We start from the raw sequence: 17,471 nt of genomic DNA on the forward strand, positions 1-17,471 counted from the left end.
ACTTCTTGATGTAGTTTTATTTATTAAACTAAAGGCGGTATCAGACTACATGTATTTTACATATGTACTGTCAATTTTTCCATATGTAAAAGTTGTACACATGGTCTGATACATATTTCCTGTGACAAACATAAACAAAACAGCTGCTTTGTTTCGAAAAATAGTTTGAAAAAAAAAAATTGTAAACAAATTAAAGAAAATTAATAATGAGCATGAAAAAGTAAGTGACAGGAAAAGTAAACGGTTGTTATACACTGAATCAATTAAGTCTCCGCACAGACATACTCATAATATAAACTAGCAATTTATGGTCACTTTTCAATACATATTTAAACTTTTTTTAATTCATTTTATAAAAAATCTTATAAACTACACATCAACATAAAAAAACTACAAACATTTTCATTAAAAACATAAAAATTTACATAAAAAATTTACTAAAAAAGTCGTACTTTAAGAGACTTTTTTGGTGATACTTTTCGTACAATTATTGAACTTATGTAAATTTTTATGATTTTAAGGAAAATGTTTGTATTTTTTTTATGTTGATTTCTAGTTTATAAGATTTTTTATAAAATTAATTAAAAAAAGGTTTAAATATGTATTGAAAAGTGACCATAAATTGCTAGTTTATATTATGAGTATGTCTGTACGGAGACTAAATTGATTCAGAGCATCTATTTTACTTTTGTTACATCTATTTTACTGTAATTTTCATCTTAGCTTAAACAATGGAGAGAAGTACATACAGTTCTAAATATATCTGCGTAAAGTAATAATACACAAAGAAGCTATATTGGTAATTCGTGGACATTTACCAAAAAAATTAGAAAGATATTAGTTTTCCATGTGCAATTATCAGCATACCAACTAGGGTTCCTAATTTACCGGACTTTTTTCTTTTCATTCGAATTCCCGGGAATTTTTTAACACTAAATTAAACCAAAAACCAGAATTTTTTCGAATAAATTGACCTTTAATTGTACCAGGGTTTTAAAAGAAGTATAAAATAACTATATTTGGTTGTAAAATGTTGGGCCAGCCTTTATAAGGGTTTCTAATTTAATGGTGGCATTTTATCGGTATTGTCACAGTCGTAGTTTTAATCAGTATAAAATCAATAAATTCTTTGTTTAATTAAAAAACTTAAGAATTGCGACTATTTTAAATACATATCGTTACGTTAATATAGAAACGCCCTAACTCGTTTTTTTTTCCAAAGTTTAGTTTTTTGCATACTTCGATAGATAATTCCGTAATACACACAGAAAAAATTATTGCTAGTTTTTTTTTAATTAATGGTATTGTTTGTATTTTAGGTTAAATTTAATTACGTTGTTAATTGATTCAATTAAAAAAAAATATTTTTTTTCAATTACCATCTTAATTGGAGTTTTCACTATATTCAATTAATATTTTAATTGATTCAATCATCGCTATTGTTTGAATTTAAAACTTTGTTAAAATAATGCTAACATGGACGTAAAATAAAAACGCTAAGTTAAATGTAAAATATTTGTATATTATTTTGTGGATATTACTCTTTATTTGTATATAAATAACAACCATTTTTTAATTACAAATTATTCGATTTTACATATTTGAACAAAACTGAGTTATTTTTTATACAAATTTTACATTGACATCAAATATTATATATATACAAAAATTTGGTAGTGCTTTTAAGAAAATTAAGAGTTTTTATGAGTAAAGCGCTTTTTAAAATTAAGAAGTTGTCTACATTGTAAAACAAAACTTATTTTTTTTCCTTGACCCCTTTTACAATGCATTCTTCTCATTCTCTTTTGAACTAACCTAAACCTGTGTAGTACACACTCTAGCTCTTCAACCCCTCGCCCACATACTTCGTCTGTCTGCCATTCAATTTCTGCATTGTAAAAGGAGACTTAAAGAAGAATACAGTAAACGTTGGTGGCAAAATGAACAGGGGGGAAGGCGAAAGACGTAAATATTAAAAACAATTACTATCCCTCATATCATACGTGTGCCACAACAACAAATGCATTGCCTAAAATCTATTTTGTTGTTGCATTAGTTAGGTTTTTTCCTCTTAGTAACGCTTTTATGTAGGTATATTACGTTAAACATCTCCCTTACATATACAATCATACTTTTTTTTCATCAAAGAAGATAATACTAAGTGTGGCGTGATCTTGGAGAAAAAAACAAAGAGGTTATTGAAATATGCTACAGTCTAATTGCAATTGTGACCACCACCATTGTAAACAATGAAATCTAAAAATCGCTTTGTGGCTACTACATTTAATTCGCATTGTTGACAGTGGTTATGGTCACAGTTGAAATTTCGCTCTCTATTATTTTTGACATGCACATTCTTGTACATTATTGCATCACATTTCGGCGTCATTTAAAGTTGTGTCTTAGAAGTGGAAAGAAGTGAAGAAATAAAATATTTAAAGTTGTGAAAAGAAATATATTAACAAATATATTTATTAAAATTGTGTAAATTAATTATTAATTGTGTAATTAAATAAACCAATAAGTGAAATATAATAAACTAATTTTTTGCTGGAAAAAAATATCTACCGAATTTAATATTCACTACTCAGCATTTGAATGTGGAACACCTTGTGCAACATATACTTTTATTAATATTTTAGATCTCGCCGGTCCACCAATTGGTATTGTTCAAACTTCACAAGGAAAACCACTATTAAAATTGAAGGAATATTACAAAAATATATACTAAAATGAATACAACTGATATTGGAGACATTTTGGATGCGTGGAATATAGGGCACTTGTACGATAAATTTAAAGGTAAGTAATCAGAATTAATTATAATAATATAATATTAAAAATATTGCAATATTACTTTTCTTTTTAAATTTTCAGACGAAAAAATTACAAAAGAAGTACTTAAAATTTTAACACCTATTCACATAGCTAAACTTTTCAGCGATTTGCCAGTGGGAGACCAAGCCATTTTTGAAAACAAGCTGAAAAACTGGAAGAAGTCTTTTGAAGCTGATATTACTGATATTGATTTGTTGGCGTCTCCAAAACCTACAAGAAATAACATTTCAGTAAGAGAAGTTCTTAATACTACGCATAACGGTAAAGAAATCCTGGCATTTTACAATAATAATGGCACATTATATGATGAGCAAAGAAATCTTTTGATCACCACAATTACCAAATACGTTGAAGGCAATGACATTGATTGTTCGCTGTCTGACTGTACTGAACTGGAAAAAGAAATCTGTACTATATTCCCCTCCGAAGAAATAGTAAGAATTAATTTACTTAATACAAATTATTGAATGTATATAAACAAAATTTAATATTTAAACATTTCAGGAATTTTACAGAACAGGAAAAAGAGGAAAGCTTTACAACAAACTTGCCAATCTTAAAAGAATAGCAAAAGGAGCATTCAAATGCAAAATTCCCGTAATTGGTGAAATTGAAACTGGTAGGTATTGTAACTGTTTCTTTTTCGTAAATTTAATTTTTTTTCTTATGTTTTTGTTCTGAAATTTAGATTTCACTAATCACTTAAAACTGATTAAAATCAAAAGCTTTTATTTTCTACTTTTAGAAATTAATGAAAATTACGATATCAGTGTAAAGTGCCTGAGAGACGAAGGGACGACTGCCGAGGACATTGATATATACTGGAGACAATGTGCACCTTTGAGGTTCCAACAACTCAAAAATGCAAAGAAAACATCAGACATTTGTAAGTTGTGGCCGGAATATAAAAAACCATCTGCTTGGCAACTGGTATATAATATTTATAATATACAATAATTTTAAGCAATAAACTTTCTTATTTATTGTATAAATAGATTGACATTGACTTCAAATTGAAATTTCCAGCCGCGAAGAGTTTATTTGATCGATGGTCCCAGCTAGGCGATAAAATTTTGTACTTATTAAAAACAAAAGTAACTTCCGCCTTCGTGTCGCAAAAATTATTGGAGCTCACAATGAAGGTAAATATATAAATATCAAAACTTAATATTTATTTCCTTAACCTATTTTTTATATATTTACAGAATCGAAACAGTTTGCAATTTTGTGGTACCTCCACCATTTATTTTCTCCAACACATAAAATTAATACCGATCCAAGTGGCAGCAAAATTAGAAAAAAATTCTCCATAGCTGATTCGCAACATGGCTTTGCTATTATAGCAGATACTAATGAGGAATTGGAGATGAAAATTAATCTGCTCAAACTTCAAAGTCGCAGTATTCAGCCAAAGCTGTTAATTGTTGGCCAGCTTCCCACCATACAATTAATTAGTATATATTTTGACAATTACCGATATAAATTTACTAATGTGTTAAATGCTTTCGATATTCTTTTCAAACTGTTCTTTGTTTTCAATATTGAATACCCTGAAGAATCGGATTTATTTTACAATTTCATACAGTGTTGTATGTACGAAATTCTTCTATTAAAAAAATCGTCAAAAATTTGTACCATTAAACATGAATTATTCCAATCAAACATATAATAATAATAATTATTTAACAATATAAAAATAAAATAATAAAAAACATTAAAAAATCGTTAATTTAATTATCTAAGAAGAAGAAAATAATCATTAATTTAAATGAAACTATTTATATCATATAAACTTTATAATGTTATAGTTTAAATAAATGTTTATTTAATTTTTCTTAGATTATTTAAATAAACGTTTTTTTAAATATATTTTATTTATACTCTTGGAATATTTTGAATATATTTTAAAACTATATTGAATTAAAGTAAAACTAAATTAATTAAATTTTTTTCAAAATTTTAAATTTCGAAAGGAAAATGTTTGAAATTGGCCTATGGAATCCTTATCTTGATAGATTATTTTAAAAGCATTCAACTTAACATATTAACATAAAAGCTTTTAGTATAACATATATTTAAATTACTTAATAGTTTGACAAAATTAATGATTTTATTTATTTTATTTTTTTATTTATATGTTTTTAATCAAATTATTTTATCTTTATATAACAATGATCATCTCATTTATAAATAAAATTAATAGCTTTTAAATAATTTTTGTTTTAATTTGGTATGCAGGGTGGAATATTTTCAATCATTTTATTAATTGAATATGAATAAAAATTCAATTAACATTTTGATTCATTCAATCAGTTACTAAATTGAATTTGAGTAAAAGTTCAATTAACACTTTGATTCATTTAATCACTTATTTAATTGAATTTGAATTAATATTTAATTACTATTTTGTTTCATTCAATCACTACGTAATTGATTTATAATATAAATTCAATTAACAAATTACTTGATTCAATCATGTACTTAATTAAATTTTAATTGTATTTCAATTACTCTGTTTAATTTACTTAATTAATAATTTAATTAAATTTTAGCAATTATTCAATTACTGTTCTAATCAATACAATTATTAATATAATTGATTTTCTCTTTTGAATTCAATTACGTAAGTAATTAATTCAATTAAATCATTGATGATTCTTTTCAATTACTTCGTTGATTCATTCGATTAAAATATTGTTTAAAATTTATATTTTTTCAATTATTTTTTTAATTGAAACATAAAAACATGTTAATTGGAATAAAAATCGTTAATTTGCTATTTTTACAATTCTGAGTAATTGGTATAAGCATTTTGGTGATAGGTGCAAAATTGAAAATTTTTTTCGTAGATTCAATCATTTTGGTGATTAAAACCATTTTTTACTTTTTTCTGTGCACCATTAATAAAATTAAAAGTCACAACTTTAAATTGGTTGAAGACCTTCATAAAAATCTGTATTAAAAAAATCGAAACTACAGAACTTTAAGTTTTATTAAGTTGTTTCCTCCTCCTGTAAAGTAAGGAAAGTGTTAGTTAGGGACTTTCTATATTAAGGTAGCGATATATAAAACATGCGTAGTTAGAGACATTTTTCATATCTGATTCTAGATAAACAAATTTGAACCTCTATTATTGTTATTATTTTCTCTAAATATGAATAATATTCATTGAATATCCCTAAAAGTTGTAATGTTAGGCATCTTAATAATTCCTTTAAGAGCATAAACTTTAAATTAGATTCATTCTTAATAACCAATTTTTTCTGCTGTGGCTTGAATTGTAACTTTTAGAATAAAACTTATGCAGAAATTCCCGAAAATTCCCGACAAACATTTCCCGAAAATTAACAAAAAAATATTCCCGGGAAATTTTTCCCGCGTAGGAACCCTAATACCAACCGAAATCCCAAAAACTCAAAATATTGATTCTTATACATATTAAAAATATTTGTCCGTCTGAGTATGCACAGTGGTTTAGAAACTTTTTTTTTGGAAATAATTCGGTATCTTGGGAACTATTGGATATATTGTTACGAAATTTCACTTTGATTTTGCCAAAAAAAATATAAAATTGTATACACTCAGGTCTCGTTTTATGCGATAGATGCGTTCCAAAAAAATTACATAAATTGAATTCGCATAAAACGATACTCTAGCTTCATACAAAAACTAATGATTCGTTCCAAAATTCTGAAAACGCGCATAAATTCAGATTTTAATTAAAAAATCAGAACAAAATCGCATAAAAAAAATCAACAAAAATATATTTATTTAATTTACTTCAACAATAAAAACAAAATACGTTAAAAAAAATAAACAAAAATATTTATAATTACAGAAAAAGTGAAAATGATCCAAAAAATTGAGCTAACACATTTTTAAGGAAATCACTAGATAATTGTCTGCATCGTTTTGGAATTGGTTGAACGTCACTTTCATCACTAGGTGATATAATCATATTGCCATCATATGGTAAAATATAATTTTCATCACTAGAATTAATCTAGTGAATAGGGGACGAAATCGAAGAATTTTTAGGAGCTTCAATTGCTTCTTGCAAAATAATTTGTCATTAAACTTTGCGATTTTTAATTTTTAAGTTACTTATGCAACTCTTGATATCCGGAAAACAGATCAGTCAGCCCGCGATGAATCTTTAATTCTCTTTCCGTATCTGAATCTATATTAAGAATTTGATTTTGTAAAAAACATATCAGTGATGCAAAATTGGTTTAATTTAAAAAAGGTAAAAAGGTAAGGCCCTTAAGGGCTTGTTTATGTAAATGAAGAATTAAAAAAAAAGCTTTCAAAACCATCTAAAATTTAAAAATCTTTTAAAATCCAAAAAAAAAGTTTATCGCATAAATTTGAATCCGCATAAAACGAGACCTGAGTGTATCTGAGTGACAAAACATTTATTTTGATATATGAGGAGCTGCAGAACAAAAGGTTTTTTCCCCATCTTTTCAAAAATTGGTTTTTTGGTATTTTTATAATATTTGGGTTGAAATCTTTTGGAAACAATCAAGTCAGCCAAATTTTTTTAATTTTTTTACTAAATAAATGGGTTCTAAAAAAATTTGTGCTTAACAAAACGTACAACACTAGTATAAAAGGACAAAAAAATGATTTAATTTCAACGTGTAATTTGTTTGTATATTAGATCAGGATTAAAAACATTAATTTAAAATATTATCGTTAAAAAAACGCATAAAAAACATACTTTTTAATTTTGTTTTTTACAAAAGGTACTTTTTTTCTTTATTTTTTAACAAAATGTTATTTTTTCGATATTAAAATTGTTTTATATCAAACATCCTTAACAATTAATGTGGTGACTTCTGGCAGTTAGATGTAACTATTGTTAAGTAAGAAACTTGTTACCATTTCCAGGTTCATGCAGGTTTTTAAGGGGGCGAAATAAATAAAACTCATTTTCACAAAAATTTGAAATGTGCGCAAAAGTACCCTTTGTTCTGCGGCTCCTCATATATCCCACTAAGCGACTAAAACCCTCTTAAAGGAATGGACCTAAGCTTTCTTTTGAGCAAAAAAAATGAAAAGGGCCCATTTTGGAAAAAAGTTAGATTTTGCAAAAAAATGTCAAAAATGTTATGTTTTGAGTTACAAAATATTTATTTTGATAGATATCCCACTAAGCGACTAAAAAGGTCTTCAAGGAAAATATATAAGCCTTCTTTTGAGTAAAAAAAAAGGCCCATTTGGAAATAAAAATGTCAACAAAGTTTTTGATTTTTCAAAAAAAGCTTGTTTTGAGTTACAAAACATTTATTTTGATAGATTTCGAACTCGCACTAAGCGACCAAATAGGTTTTCAAGGAAAATATCTAAGCTTTCTTTTAAGAAAAAAAATTAAAAAATAGAGCCCATTGTATCTAAATTACTATCCAATAGGTCTAATCTTGGTGCAAATTTCATCCCGATCGGAAGACATCGATTTTAAAAATTGGTTCATTTGACATGAAAAATTAACTTTAAAATTTCTTTCATAGTTAGGGTGAAAATGTAAAAGTAATTATTAAATGGCAATATTTCGACAAAAACTGAAAAAATTGCATTTTTTGCCCTTGTAAATGCACCTCAAAAATTCAGCGTCTTAAATTTTAAAGGTATATAGAAATTTTTGATAAAAATACTTATAAATTTGTTGTAAATTAAAAAAATATAAATTTGAAAAAAATCGGGAGAGATTTGGATACGCTAGTAGCAAAAATCCAGACAGAGGTAGGTAAACAACTGAAGTTTTAAATTTCAAGTTTCTTCTTGTAGATTCGACATACATATATACAAATCTTTCAAAAGAGATCGAGAACAAATATTTGGCATTATTTTTAAATTTCTTATATATTTGAGCCCCCTTATGCCAAGTTTTTGACTTCGTAGTTTAGTTAATTATACCCTACACCACCATAGTGGGGAGGGTATTATGCGTTTGTGCAGATGTTTGTAACGCCCAAAAATATTAGTCTAACACCCACCTTAAAGTATACCGATCGACTTAGAATCACTTTCTGAGTCGATTAAACGATGTCCGTCCGTCCGTCCGTCCGTCTGGTTGGCTGGCTGGCTGGCTGTCCATGTAAACCTTGTGCGCAGAGTACAGGTCGCAATTTTGAAGATATTTCGATAAAATTTGGTACATATTACTTTTTCGGCCCAAGGACCAAGCCTATTGAAACTGGCTGAAATCGGTCCATTATTTCACCTAGCCCCCATACAAATGTCCCCTCGAAATTGGACTTTATCGGTCATAAACATTTAATTGATCTATGTATCTACACAAATTTCGCTCCAAATAAGTTTTATATATACAAAATTCCAAAAATCACCAAATTTTGTTACGATCGGTCCATAATTAGTCATAGCTCCCATATAGACCCGCTTCCGAAAATCACTTTAACGTGCATAAATCGCTTAAAAATGTTGGTATACACACAAAATTCAACATAGTTAACTTTAATATCTAATTTCATGATGATCGGTCCATAATTGGTCATAGCCCCCATATAAGGCCCACTTCCGAAAATCACTCAAAAATATAAATTATTGAAATTTTAAAAAAAAAATTTTTTTACTCATTTACTTGGTGTAGGGTATTATATGGTCGGGCTTGACCGACCATACTTTCTTACTTGTTTTTACTTAAATTTAAGTGGTATTTACAGTTTGAGTTTTTCAGTGCTATATAATTTTTCTTATTTAAATAAGATAAAAGTGTGGTAGCACTACTAAATATCAATTGCCCCGCATCGGAATTGTAGTTTTTGCAAGACGCTGTAAAAAAATACAGTGCTACAATTGAGTGAAAAGCACCAAACAACAAAAATCAGCTGAAACTTAAATAGAATTTAAATGACCAACGTTAGCCATTTAAATATCATTTAAAAAAGCACTGAGAAACTCATTTTCGTATTTAAATAGAACTTAAATTCATATTTAAATACGAAGTAAAAAAATGGCCCTTAGTGCTTAAAGACCAATTCTTGAGTTCTGTGCTTTTTTAAATAAAAGAGTTAACAACGCTGCCTTTTTGTATACATTTTTTAGCATTTTTATAATATCATATTTGTAAATTCTTTAATACTTTTAATAGATTTTCTATTTTTCTAACATTCTTATTGAATCTGCCTAAAGAGTGTCATTCAAAGTATCTTAATATGTAAAAAATCCCTATGGAAACTTTTAAGAAAATACGATTAGCGACAATAATATGAGAAATTTTATTGTTTGAATTTGAAATCCAGCGATCTTGAAAAAAAAAACTAATCTTTCAAAAATTGTTTGTAGCATATGTTTTAAATTTCAATAGCATATTTCCGGTTTTCCTGCTGATTATCAATTAACCAGCTCTTTAGCAGACATAGCGAACTAGTTTGTTGTACAAGTATTAGGTACAAACATAGATAGATGATGCTGCACAGGTTCGAATCTCGTCTCAACTTCTACGATGACAATTTAAAATGGATTTGCTTTTTTATAAGTGATACGTATAGTTTTCAGTTTCACTGCATCAATTTTTCTTGACAAACTAATATAATTTAACAATATTTGGTTTAGGAATGAAATTGTAGTGTAAAGTACTTACCACAAGCCATTTTTCGACTAAAATATGAGAAGTTCTCTCTAGTAATACCATTTGATAAGCTTTTAAATGTAGTGATAAATTAGTTTATTGTTTCAATTGTTAAAATATTAAAAAATATTTTGTTCTATTTACAATAGGTCTGTTCATTTACTTTCCCAGTAAATACTTGCAACGAGAGAATAAAATCAAAATTTACAAAATTACTCTCTTAAATTCTCAAAAATAGTAAAAAGTAAATGAACGCTTTTCCAGTAACAATTTTTTTATACACACAATTTTCTTATTTTGTTCCTATTAAAATGAATAAATACTCACATTTTCTTCAATTTTATTGAAAATTCTTTTGTTTCGACATTTTTTCACCACAAAAATAAAATTTTAAATAAATAAACAATAACGCAAATATGAAATATAAGCTGCTAACTATTACGAGTTCAAAATATAACTTGTAATAGTTTGCAACGAGAGAACACTCTTTAAAATTTATGCGCTCTTGATTTTTTCTCTACTTGTGAGTTTTTGAGTTAATGAACGCTTTTCCAGTAACAATTGTTACTAACTAGTAACAATTGAACATAGCTAATATTTGTACTGTTTATTATAAATATCCACTGTTAATGGGTGTGTAGGTATGAACAATAAATTAAAAAAGATATGTTTTAATTTAATCGTCAGTTTTACATATAATTTATATCAAATTAGTTTTGTGTTATCGCACAAATCACCGCACAGTAATCACGGTGGAGCTGTTTCAAGTAAATTCCATAGTGCCCAACGCAATTAGCAATCGTTTGTAGATAACTCGTGTGTTTTTTTCACTTTCTGATTAGATAGTCATTGTCACAGTAATGGCTATATGTATTTAAACTCCGATTTCATTTATTTATTTTTTATTAGCTACACTAACAAAAAAGTAAATTGTTTAAATAATCATTCATATCTTACTGGCTGTCTATTTAATGACAATGAGTTTCACAAGTATTCACGGTTGCCAACTTTTTTTCAACATTCCCCGTCAAATCACGCTACCGCCACAAAACCACTAGAAACAGCTAAATGTTATATTAATAATAAGGCATACATTGTTCTTTCGTTCAATACAGTCAAAATTAACAACTTCGGTTCGATCAATGTGCCTATCTTTTAAGTGACAGACTTGATCATCATTACTCAGAGTTCAGCAGAATTTGTACAACTTTACCTGAAAAAATTCTCTTGTGTTTATAATTTGGAGTATTTATTTTTAAAAAAATGTTTCTAAAGAATTCCAAATTCATGTCATACATTTCTATAAAATTCTTAAAAATATGTTGTTAATGGATTTTCAAGGATTTCGAAAAAAAGTACTGACTCAGTTCGATAGTAGTAAATAGGCTATGTTATCGATTACTCAAACAGTCGAATATATTTATTTTCTGTAAGACCTAACTACAAATGGGTTACTTAAGTCATTACTTCTTACTAGTTTTAGTGATATCAATGTAATGAATTATTTATAAGCGTTTGTTTTAAATACTTGCCAACAGTATTAAAATAATGAGTTGAAATGCCAATGTGTACTTTGTATTAATACAAATCAAAATCGTAGCAAGAGCAGCATCGGAACTTACGAATTCGATTATAAAGAAGAAATGGAAGTCTGTACTCGTGCAACAACCAGCAGCATGTACAAAATGGAACGAACGAAACTTCAAGAAACTTCTAAAGCCAACAACGAGAAATTTTTAGCGGAAGTTAAAGTTGAGGGAACTTCTAAAGCCAGCAAATAAAATAATGAAAATGAAATTTCAAGATACTTCTAGAGTCAACAAAGAGATATTGTTAATTGAGATTCAAGTTAAGAACGAGAATATCTTAGCAGAAATGGAAGCAAAGTTTCAAGAATCTTCTAGAACCACAGATGAAAAATGTCTAGATGGACCTGTACGAATTATTCCAGAATTCTCTAGTGGAGCAAAGGCCCCTACTTTTGACGGAATCACATCATTTAATATCTTCAAGTTCCAGTTTGATACAGTTGCCAATAGAAACTTATGGGACAACGACGAAAAAACTATAGAATAGATTTTGGCCTTGCAAGGAAACGCAGCAATAGTTCTTGAAAGCGTACCAGTAAGTATAAGAAATAGTTATGATGACATGATGCTCTAAAACGAAAGTACATGCGGTTCATACTACACGGAAGTCAACATTTGCGGAAACCGTTTCATTCACGTTGGCACAATATAGTACATTGAATTTAATTTCTATGCCTGAAATATGCAAGGAGCGAAATATCGAGTTATCGCTGAAATTGAGAGAAATATAGTCGACGATTTAAAAAAGGTTTTGGAGGCGTTTAATGAGAAACAAAGTAAAGCCAAAGTTAACTGCGGTAAAGCCGGTCATAATTCAGCGAAACTGTCGAGCACCAAGAAAACGAACCAGTAGCCCATTTCTGTATTTCTCGAATCGTAAAATTTCTCACATGAAGTGTGAAACAAACAATTCCATCGTTTCTCGATGTGTGAGAAAAAAGTGTTTCTGTATTTGAATGCGAAAACACAAAACACTGATTCTGTTCTTGCTGGAATATTTCCAGTAATTATGTGTCAAATGTAAGCGAAACGTCAACAAAAGAAATAAATTATAATAAAACCAAAACAGTGAATGAAATTCTAAACCAATTTGAAATACTAAAATATAACAATTGCGTTTTATTGATCTTCATAATTTTGCTGTTCAGATATTCTTTTTATTTTGTATTAAAATTAAAAAAAATATTTTACAAACACATTATTGTTTACATACATGTTTATATATGTATGTATATACATAATTATTTTATTTAAACTCTGATACTTACTTTTTCGGCTGATTTGGTCCCCATATTTATAAAAAAATAAGAATATTTTTGTAAATTTTGGTTTTTTCGCACCAATTTCAATTGTGACTTGTTTTGACAGTTCTTGTGAGAAACTTTTCGCAAAATATTGTTACAGAAACACTTTTTCTCACATCCTTCCAATAATTGCTGGAAAATTATTTAAATGACAGATAATTCTCGCAAAGTCGAGATACAGAAACACTTGTGCGAGAAAAAACATATTTTGTTTCTTTTTACACTGTTTTTGTTGCAATTCAATCGTTTCATGCGGAAAGTTTTACGATTCGAGAAATACAGAAACGGGCTACAGATCTGTTTCGCCTACAAGAAACAACCAACAGTCAAATCATCAATCATCACAAGAAATAAACTGAAACGAGGTAGCACTACGGGGGAAGGGCTAGCACATTTTTTACTAAAGACACATTTACTAAAGACCGATTTAGTCAATAAAACAATTGAACAATTCTGCGGAGCTAGGGGGCATTTACATTATGACTTTAAGTCATGACTAAAAATCATGTTTTATTTTTTGTACTAACAAATTGTGACGTCTAAACATAAAGCAAGTTTTCTGTTTTTCAAGACTTTTTTTGATATTCTGCTTTGAGCTCTTTTCTGATTGGTTGTTGATACGATTATATGCCAAAAAAGGCAAACGTGGTTGACAAAAAAAGCATCGTATAAATGCGAGGGGATTTTCGTAGGGGTTTTAAAAGAAAAACAAAAAAAACGACATGATTTTAAATCAAAGTGTAAATGCCACCTTAGTCTGCGCTAGAGTGGTCAAACCGGTTTTCGAATTATTCGAAAAACCGGTTATTTTCCGTTTTTTTTAAACCGGTTTTTACAAAAGGACGGTTTTCGAGTTATTTGACAAACCGGTTTTTTTTTATTTTAAGATTCTGCGATTACTTTTAATAATTAGCGATTACTTTAAACAACACTTTTCATCTAAATGTGTATTATGATTTCATGTTGAAAGCCATTAACAAGTTATACATCAAGGACTAGGCGCAGTCGAGCGTCATTGTCATTATTTCTGGCCCATTTTTGTTTTTTACCTTTGCGTCTCGTTCTGGAGCGTGTTTGATTTAGCTTCGTATAACGGTTCCTGTTCTACGTAGGTTATACCAACCGCGTGTCTTTTAAATTGGTGGATATCATAAAAAGTCATTCACCCCTATCGTGAAAAACATGTGAAATTTGTGTTCCCATTTCCCTCGAAGGGAAAATTGCTATCGTGATATTCCCCTAAACTTTTCATTCACAATAGTTAATTTTGTTCGTAGCAGCTGTTTATTGTTTACAAAATTGCATCTAAAAATTTCACAACAGGAGAAATTTGTTCACGTGAACAAAGTTTATGAACGAAAAATGGGAACATATCTCATTAGGGTTCTATAGCTGAAACAAAAAGTCGACTTTTCGAACTTTCGACTTTTGGTAGTTTAAGAAAAGTCGACTTTTCGAACTTTCGACTTTTTAGTTAATCGACTTTTTTCGACTTTCCTACTATTTTCGATTTTTTTCAACTTTTTACCATTTCTTGTAAAAACTACATGGTTTCTACATTTATTGATGCGCCTTTTGTAATGTTTAGCAATAAAAATGAAATTTATCAAGGCGATAATAGTTAGAATAATGTTGTAAGAATTTTGTGTAGAAAAAAGCATTATTTTATAAACATTTATTTATTTATTATTTACATGTGTATGCTAATATAGCATATACTACAAAAAATTCAAGGCAATATTTTTTTTTAACAATTTAAAAAGTCGACTTTTATCGACTATTCGACTTTTATCGACTTTTATTGACTATTTTCTACTTTTGAGATAACATAATCGATTGTTCGACTTTTTTCCGACCAAAAAGTCGATTTTGACTTTTCGACTTTTTCAGGAAATAGTCGATTGTTCGAACAATCGACTTATAGAACCCTCCCAGCAAAAATTTTGAGAATTTTTGTAATGACAACTAGTTATTTCATGCATTCTTTTGTAAGGAGTGGTGGTTACCCAGCACATTATTTTATTTACTAGAATAAGTACTTATTTTTATACAGGCTGGTAATGAACTTTTGCATTTAGCACAGCTATCTAGTGTGTTTGACTGGAAAACGGGAGGTTAGTGGTTCGCCACCTGTCGAAGCCTTTAATTTTTTTGTTCATATCATATTCATTTATATGTTGATGTTAAAACTATTGTTAACTTCCAATAAAATAACTCGTACATGGAGCAGTGAGTTAGCAGCTTGACTATCAAACACAAGCAAATAATGTGACTGTTCGATTCCCACACAAGGCAATATTTTTTGTGTTTTTTTTTTAAGCTACATATTCTTGTTGTGAATTTACTACTTATTTCTCAACTGATTGTAAGTACATTTGTAAGCTTGACCCCATGAATTTTTTAAAAATCTCGAACAACGGTAAGTAGTGTTTCAGTCAAATAATAAGTAGTTATCGCTTTGCTCCAATTATACTTGCTGGCTTACTAGGTAAGTAAAGTTTTTGCTGGGCTATATCTCATGTGAAATATTGATTCGCGATAGGGGTGATTGATACTGTACCACTGCCATTGTCACTACTGATTTTAATAACAAGGTTTAATCGTTCCAGCTTCCTATACGTAGACATAGGTTTAGAATATATTGCATGTGACTCAGAAAATTTAGAAGCTCAGCTCAGTTTAACAATAAAAGAACTTCGAAATCCACACAAAAAAAACTAGTATTGCAACAACTAGCGATTTAAAACCAGATTTTGATTACTTGGACAAATTTTAAAAAGTTAAAATAAAGTAAATCGTTTATAGGTACAATGCTGTTACTTTTTTAATCAAAAATAAATTGAGGAATCGTGTGTCCTCAAATTATTTAAATTGAATTCTCTTCATGAAATATTATTTTAAAAAATACAACTAACTATTAGTATGTGTTAATATTATATTAATATACATATATCATTTCTTTTGTTTTAAAATATTAAACAAATTTAAAGATGTGTTAAATAAATTTAATTTAAGTTAAATAAATTTTTAAAAGACTGAATGATTTTTTAATTAGTTTTAATAAAAAAATATTTAAGCTTAATTTATACCTCAATTCTTAATTTGACAAAAAATTTAATTTCTTATTGAAAAAACCTAAAACCGGGTTTTAAAAATTACGCTTTTTCGAATTATTCGAAAACTGGTTTTTATAATATGTCGAATATTTGATCACTCTAGTCTGCGCACAGCTACTGGGGAGCATGCCACTGTTTATGGTAAAATGTATGTGGAGCGAAATTTGTGTAGATACCTATATAAATTAAACATTTATGACCGAAAAAGACCAATTTCGGGAGGACATTTGTATGAGGCTAGGTAGAATAATGGACCGATTCCAGCCAGTTTCAATAGGCTTCGTCCTTGGGCCGCAAAAATTATATGTACAAAATTGAGTTGGGTGTTAGACTAATATTCGTGGACATTACAAACATCTGCACAAACGCATTGCACCCTCCCCACTACGGTGGTGTAGGGTATAAAAAATTTATTGTTTGCGTTATATGTTTCTCCACTTCATCTAAAAATATGTTAACTTAAATTTTGTAAACTACATGTTTGAAAACGGCATCAAATTTTTATTTTTGGATTTTTCGTTAAGCCAAGGTTTGTGGAACTTCTGCAGAGTAAATAAAAGATTTTTATATAAGTATGTATTTGATAAGTATGTATGTTGAAAACATTTTGACTGATATTTTTGATGATTGATATTTTAGTAAAATTAAATAATTTTGTAAAATTTTGGGACTTCATTTACCTTAAAATCTAAAAAAATATAATATGATGATTTTCTACGAATAAAAAATACGGGCATTTTTACAAGTTCCAACTTTGGATGCGTTTAACTTTTTATAGGAAACAGATAGCATGTTTTTTTATTTTATTTAGAATTTTATCGCCAATATAGCTGACATTTTAAAAATGTCATATCTAAAAAATCATAAAAAGCTCGAACAAAATTAAAAAAAAAAAAATCAATAAACCTGAATATCTCTTCAACTAATAGAGATAACCTACACTTGTGAGCATAATTTTTGTAGACCTTCGACTATTTATGTCGATTTTTTGAGACCCGAGGTGACCAACTTTGAGGGGCTACGCACTGGC

General features: G+C 28.3%; 2 protein-coding genes across 2 annotated transcripts in view; one reads left to right on the top strand and one right to left on the bottom strand.

The window, feature by feature from the left end:
* Positions 1-17,471, bottom strand: part of LOC135963218 (uncharacterized) — a 286,912-nt gene that overhangs the window by 141,920 nt on the left and 127,521 nt on the right.
* Positions 2,733-4,507, top strand: LOC135948881 (uncharacterized). Its single transcript, XM_065498333.1, has 6 exons — positions 2,733-2,802; positions 2,878-3,272; positions 3,343-3,457; positions 3,584-3,768; positions 3,834-3,980; positions 4,025-4,507. Exons 1-6 carry the CDS (start codon positions 2,733-2,735, stop codon positions 4,505-4,507), a joined length of 1,395 nt encoding a protein of 464 aa, XP_065354405.1.

This window comes from Calliphora vicina, chromosome 1, assembly GCF_958450345.1.
Source record: "Calliphora vicina chromosome 1, idCalVici1.1, whole genome shotgun sequence".
Taxonomy (NCBI): Eukaryota; Metazoa; Arthropoda; class Insecta; order Diptera; family Calliphoridae; genus Calliphora; species Calliphora vicina.